This window comes from Octopus bimaculoides, chromosome 10, assembly GCF_001194135.2.
Source record: "Octopus bimaculoides isolate UCB-OBI-ISO-001 chromosome 10, ASM119413v2, whole genome shotgun sequence".
Taxonomy (NCBI): domain Eukaryota; kingdom Metazoa; phylum Mollusca; class Cephalopoda; order Octopoda; family Octopodidae; genus Octopus; species Octopus bimaculoides.
The window spans coordinates 76998747-77006171 of record NC_068990.1 but is presented as its reverse complement, the minus strand read 5'-3'; the positions used below and the strand labels follow the sequence as shown (position 1 = coordinate 77006171).

The 7425-nt window shown below is 38.9% G+C and overlaps 1 protein-coding gene across 1 annotated transcript in view; it reads left to right on the top strand.

Moving 5' to 3' along the window:
* Positions 1 to 7425, top strand: part of LOC106877466 (uncharacterized) — a 26347-nt gene that overhangs the window by 13938 nt on the left and 4984 nt on the right. The window contains exons 3-6 of the mRNA XM_052970974.1: positions 564 to 625; positions 4902 to 5006; positions 5772 to 5945; positions 6988 to 7205. Of these exons, the coding sequence (XP_052826934.1) occupies positions 564 to 625; positions 4902 to 5006; positions 5772 to 5945; positions 6988 to 7205 (559 nt within the window). The remainder of the gene's footprint in view (positions 1 to 563; positions 626 to 4901; positions 5007 to 5771; positions 5946 to 6987; positions 7206 to 7425) is intronic.

Here is a 7425-nt window from a genome sequence, read left to right as displayed (position 1 = left end):
CGGCGTGCTAAGCATTTCGACCGGCGTGCTAAGCATTTCGACCGGCGTGCTAAGCATTTCGACCGGCGTGCTAAGCATTTCGTCCGGCATGCTAACGTTTCTGCCAGCTTGCCACCTTAAAATATATAATTTATTCTTTTCTACTCTAGGCACAAGGCCCTAAATTTTGGGGGTGGGGACCAGTCGATTAGATTGACCCTAGTACGCAACTGGTACTTAATTTATCGACCCCGAAAGGATGAAAGACAAAGTCGACCTCGGTGGAATTTGAACGCAAATTGTTGTGAAGTATATTAAAATAGTTTGCCATGTGAAACATCAGTATCTTATATACCTTTAAGGCGAAGAGCTGGCTGTTTGTCATCACTCCGGACAAAATGCTTAGCAGCACCTCATCCGACTATTTACGTTCTGAGGTCAAATACCACCAAGGCCAACTTTGCCTTTTATCCTTTCGATATAATCGCCTTACCCACTTCCCCTGAAAGTTGCTGGACTAGTGCTAAAATTAGAAAGAATCATCTTATATACCTTTATTTTTCTATCTTTTCTTACTTTTATAGACGAACTGTTGGCGAATCAAATGGCTGCTGCAGTGGCTGGTCCGGAGTCAAGTGTCTTATACGTAAGTCTTCCATATTCTTTCTATTCTTGATTCCTCCTCTCCAATACTTGCTCTTTGAATTCGCTAGAGATACATTCCTGGCGATGTTAACACTTAAATGCTCCTCTAAGTATTGTCTATAACTGAAATTGAAGCCTGCAGGGGCACCTAACTGATTTTTCAACCGCTGCTTGAACATTTAGTTCTTCATCTTGACGTTTTGCTATTTACCCTTTATTCCCATGCAAAAGTAGTGTATATAGAAAATATCACAATTTGTCACTTTTTGTTATACTGTCTTCTACTTTTACATAATATACATTTGACTCCTCTCCTTATACTCTCTACTTTTGCTGTTACTTAATATTAAGCATGACTTCATCTGAGAAAATGTGTGTAATTTTAAAATAGTTTTAATAAATCTAATTTTAAAAAACAAATCAAATATGTACATCAGGTAATATTTATTCCCACTTCAAAGTGAATGTAGTGTTAGAACACAAAATACTGCGATAGTTACCATGAGAAAACCTTTCATATGGGCTCTTGATCCATATAAGCACTCTTGTTTATATCGCTGTGTCTACATGGCAAACCTTTCCCCTGATAACTATTTATAGATCCCGAAAAGAAAGTGAATGCAGTTGGCGGTACAAGGTTACCCTGCTTTGCACCGCCAGTTTTCTATAGGATGTCCATAAATACAAGGGGAGAAATTCAGGAACACCCTTGCGCTCTTTGTGGGTCATAAAAAAACTTGCAAATCTTAATAATATAGGTTGATATTTTCCGATTACGTATTCCACGTTTCTTGTACACATGCCAACCCCCTTTATTGTGCTTGAAACAAAACATCGAGCCAGAGGCCAATATCACTGCGAATGCTATCGACTGTTACCCTTGTGTTACACTAATACATATACATTGATTCACACTAACTACGTTTTACTCATGCTTTAAAAAGCCTTAAATGCGATACACTACATGTAGATGTATACACTTCATGCCATACACTACATATAGAGCCAAGTCATGTACATATCACTACATGACTTGGCTCAGTCAGTTGAGTGTATACTAACACAACCAATGGCTAGGGTCTCCTTAAATTGACCCTTTGACAGCAATTGAAAACCCCTTCCTTAAGTTGCAATATAGTGTCCCATGTAAACACATATTTGATTTGGTCACATATTTTCTCCACGTCATCCTTTTCTCTGCTAACTAATTCATCCAGTACCTGTAATTCAGAAGGCTAGGCAAGTCACACTGTGTCACACTGAATCTCCTTGAGAACTATGTTACGGGTTCGCTCAACCACTTGCACGTTAATTTCACGAGCAGTTTGTTCCGTTCATCGGATCAACTAGAACATTTGTCTTCATAACTGGAGAGCCGGACGAGACCATTCATTTTCCATATTTCCTTGTAGTTGGTAATGTAAGCAGAAAACGAAAGAAATACGAGGGTGTGTTGAAAAGTTCAAAGTCTGAGTGTGCAGGAGTGATCAATTTCGACTCTTTTTATTAATAACTACACTGTTTTTTTCTAAGCAAATGAACATTTCCCTATTCAAACAAGACTTCAAAAGTAACTAGCAGCGACTTCTCTTGAAAATGGACATTTGGCCCCGTGATGTTATCAAGTACCTACAGCAAAGGAGTTTAGCTCCCAAAGACATTAATGCTGACATGGTTGCTACATTAGCGAATGACGCTCCAGCTTTATCAACAGTGCAAAAGTGGAGAACTGAATTTAGCAAGGGAAGGGAGAGTTTTGAAGATGACCTGAGGTCTAGACGAGCTGCAACTGCTACCACCGAAGACAACGTTGATCGTGTTCACCACATACTGATGCATGATAGGCGATTGACTATAACTCAAACAGCCAATGCTATTAACATGGATCGTGAGAGAGTTGACAATATTCTATACAATGAACTTAGCGTGACGAAGGTTTCTGCTCGATAGGTACCAAGTCTTCAGACACTTGATCACACCAGGCTGATCACATCACGGGAAAATCTGACATTGTTTGAGGCAAATGCAACTGGTTTTCTTGAGCGTTTCTTAACCCGAGGTGAGTGTTAGGCTCGTCATTTTGAGCCAGAGATAAAGAGACAATCCATGCAGTGGAAACATCCTTTCTCACCTGCTCCAAAGAAGGCCAAGGTCGATTCATCTGAAGGGAAAGCGATGGTCTCAGTGTTGGTACGGTTTTCACAAGCAGTCTACGATTTGAGTTTTCTCTGTACGCAACCCTCATTTCTTTAGAAACTAGTATATACTTGTTTCAGTTTCATTTCCGAAGTTCGTTTAGAAAGTCAACGAAGTCCAGGTCAGATGTTTTAGTAGTGTAAAGTTCATGACTTTCGAGCAGCACTTGGGTATTTCTGTCTTGATTTGTCCAAGAGAAATGTAGACCTTTCGTTTACCTGTTCTGAATACTTTTCTTAAAACTCAATTTTTCTCTTGGGGAGGGGAGTTTCTTTTACTACACCTTGCACTGTCTCCGACAGTTTGCTACCTCTCTTAGCTATCCACGTCTTCACTGACTCGTGACAACGGGGTGGCTCTACTGGATGAAGTAAAAAGGACCATTAGTTATTTTGGTTTTTTGGTCTTGAGGACAAGGTGAGAGTTTTCGATTGTCCTGGTGGTTAAACGTTTGCTCCATTATGAGGCCATCTCATTACAGATGAATCTATGACAAGGGCTTCGCTTGGTTATTGGAGCTACTTCATAGTCTTTGCTCTTTTAATGCTTTTAGTAAAGCCATGATTATCACACAGTCTAATTTATATTAATTTGATGGATCAGGCGCATTGCACACGATGTAAATTTCTTGATATGTGGAGTTTGTGATCCTGATTTGCATACGGTTCAGCTTCTTTTCAATTTCACCAATAATCTTGGTGGAAAGTGCCTAAGATAAAAATGAATTATTAAAAATACTTCGAGAAATTTCAGTTTCCAGGTCCAACGGATTCAAACGGTAAACAATGTCTACAGGCGCGTGCCAAAAAAGATTCACTATGCTGTAAATGGGCTTGCTATTAATATCATTTAAATCTTCCTCAAATTAATTGCCGATCTTAGATAAAAAAAAATAGGTGTATTTCATAACGGAGTCTTACATACCCTTTAGAGACGAGAGGGTCACAGCCGGAAAGCATTCGATCACACCTCAGTTCTCTCGGGCTTGAACTGGTGTAAATAACATCAGTAAGCAGAAGCCAATGAGAGAACTTCTATGTGGTCGCTTGCTCATATAGCAATAGAAACAAGATCACACACTTTGTTGGCACTCCGTCGCTTACGACGCCGAGGGTTCCAATTGATCCGATCAACAGAACAGCCTGCTCGTGAAATTAACGTGCAAGTGGCTGAGCACTCCGCAGACACGTGTACCCTTAACGTAGTTCTTGGGGATATTCAGCGTGATACAGTGTGACAAGGCTGACCCTTTGAATTACAGGCACAACAGAAAGAGGAAGTAAGAGTGAGAGAAAGTTGTGGTGAGAGAGTACAGCAAGGTTCGCCACTAACCCCTGCCGGAGCCTCGTGGAGCTTTAGGTGTTTTCGCTCAATAAACACTCACAACGCCCGGTCTGGGAATCGAAACCGCGATCCTATGACTGCGAGTCCGCTGCCCTAACCACTAGGCCATTGCGCCTCGTGTTGAAAAAGAGAGGAAGCATATTACTGTAACACCTTTGATCATAGGTACGACTAGTCAGAACTGGTAACGATTAGTTTGCATGTAGTTTTCACCTCTCTTTGTATACCCATCCCTCGTCCTCTCTCACGTTTACTCTCTTTCTCTCTCTCCCTCTCTGTCTCTATCTAAATCTCTCACTCTTCTTATCCGAATGAATATCACATCTCCATTCCAAATATCATTCACTTGCGGTTTTTTCGAGTAACATTAAAGAATAGATAAGTTCCTAGAGAAATCTAATCGACGTGCTTGATTCTACTTCTACTGGCAGACATTTTTATTTTTATCTACGCCACTGATAACACCAAGAAAATATTGAATACCACAAACCGTTACCCTCTCCTATGAATATGTAATGTTAGTGCTATGCCTAACAAATCGACACTAAGAAATCAGCAGGCCCTTATAGTCGGTTTCACGTTCCATTGTTAATTTTCAGTTGAATGATACCATTCCATTGCACATGCATTGCCTGTAAGAAATGAATAAAAGTCACACAGTTACATCGGCCGCCCCCGATGAGGATTTGTTTTTAAGCAAGGCTTTCATTCATTTTCTTCGCTTATCTTTTATACAGCCGTCTGCAACCCTGCATGTAAGAACGGCGGCTCTTGCGTCAGACCAGATGTATGTAGTTGCCTTAAGGGCTATAGTGGATACAGATGCGGTGAAATCCTCAAATGTAAGTATGTCTTCTTTTATTGTGGACTTATATCAGGGAAGGTGATATCTATAAGCTCTTTTTAAGGCCTCTGTAATTTGAGGAAGGCAATTATCCTCAGAAATGTCACCTAGGTCGAATGCTTTCAATCGAGGGAATTCACTTAAAGGTGTCCTAGGGCCAGGTGGTGATATTAAACCGGGCGACGGAACAGAATTTTAGTTTGATGAAATCTTTAACTCAAACGAAAAGTAAGCCTTTGTTCCGAGTAAATTATTGTGCCACTGCGCGTTCTTCAATGCCATGTTATTCCATTGTCACTGTTCATATTTCTCCTAACAATAAAACAGCCAATATTAGCCAATATTGTTTCCAGGTCTACTTTGATCCACCTGTCAGGGTACCTTAGCCGGGGTACGTTGCATGATGGATGTGAATTATTTCAGCGGATGAACTTATTGATCCAACGGCGAATATCACTAGATGTTGCACGTATAAAGAGACAATAAATTATCAACAATCAGGATCAACCAGTTCAGTTAGCACACGACTGACATCATCTGTAGCCATAGTATGTGCAGATGAGATTTTTCAGCTAGCGAAAGACCAATACGATTCGGATGATGATGGCATAATAAAACCATTAATGTGTTCATAAAAGGAACGATCGTATGTTAGAACCAGTAGTTAATAATACGTTTAATGAGATAACAGAAAATGCAGTAATGTGAATATCAATACATTCATCAAAATTACATGATTTTTTTTTCTTTTCTTTCTTTTTAGCTGTGACCGCTGAAATGAAATACTGCTACAAAGGGAAAAAGTGCTACGGTGAAAACCCGAGAAACATGGAAAATCGTTTGATGCAAGCAAAAGACTGTTGTTTCGGAAATGGGACCCGTGGTAACAGTTGGGGTTCGTCACGTTCGTGCGACGTGTGTCCTCAATCAGAAAATGGTAATTTGATGTAAAATATAAATAAGTAATACATTCAAATTATTTGTTAGCTTTTATCAACTAATCAGATGGCAATAATCGACTAACATGCCTTTCTAGAGGTTTTATCTTGGTTACAGTGTGTTAGTACTGCTAGTGTTCTCATAAAGATTTTACTTTAAACAACTATATGCGCGTTTAGTATATGCAGACATGCGCATCGACTCTTTAGCTTACATCAGAAAGAATTTAAACTGATATTTGAAGAACTATTCTTCCAAAAGTAAAATAGTTATTTTATCTGTTGAAATAAAATTCACTTTTACTTCAACACGTAAATGTCTAAAATTAGTTATTAGCGACAGAAGTAGTATCTATACCGAATAGCAAACTTCATATCCTACTTAACGCGGATATACTTTATGAACACCATAAACTGCAAGCCTCTTTTCGATTTGCGTAAAAGGCAAAGAAATTTTTTGCAAAACTTATCTGAACAGTTTCCATGAAGGGGACGAAAGTGCCAATATCCAAAATTCTTACTACCTCCTTTTTCTTAATATTCAAAATCTGTACATCACTTCAAACAATCTATACACACACACACACACACACACACACACACACACACACACACACACACGCACACATGTATAACTTTTTAATTTGTATATATACATATATACACACACATATATATATATACATATATACATGTGTGTGTGTGTGTGTGTGTGTCTGTGTGTGTGTGTGTATGTGTGTGTGTGTGTGTAGATTCTTATTTATATATAAAGAATAAAGAATACTTATGGCACGGATCTAAAAATCTTTACGTAGATATTAAAAGCAGTGGACAAAGTGGTAGGATATTAGAAATTGGCAAAGCATTTAATATAATCAATGATATCTGAAGTATGTAAAGGATTTCCAACATGCCTGCTGGTTTCAAGAAAACTAATACAGATATCTAAGCCGCTTATCAGTAAATATAACAAGACACTGAATCCATAGAGCAGTATTATTTTATTATGTACTGTAAGTATATTAACTTTTCTGCTTTCAGTCACCCTTGATCAAAGTGCTCTGAATAAAGTAACAAAGAAAATTATGAATGTGGGTTTCGCCACTTGTCGCGTCTATGGTATATACAGCTATAGAACATTTGACGGAAGTAACTATGATTTTGGTGGAACATGCAGATACACTTTAGCTAGTGAAGGAAAAAACTGGTACGTCGAGATCGAATCTTACAACTGTTCCAGCTTCACAACATGCAGAAAGGTAAGCTTTTTATTATTATCATCATCATCATTATTATTAGTAGTAGTAGTAGTAGTAATAGTAGTAGTAGTAATAGTAGTAGTAGTAAAGCGGCGAGCTGGCAGAATCGTTAGCACGCTGGATGAAATGCTTCGCGGTATTTCGTCTACCGCTACGTTCTGAGTTCAAACTCCGACGAGGTCGACTAAGGTAGTCGACTTTTCATCCTTTCATGGTCAAT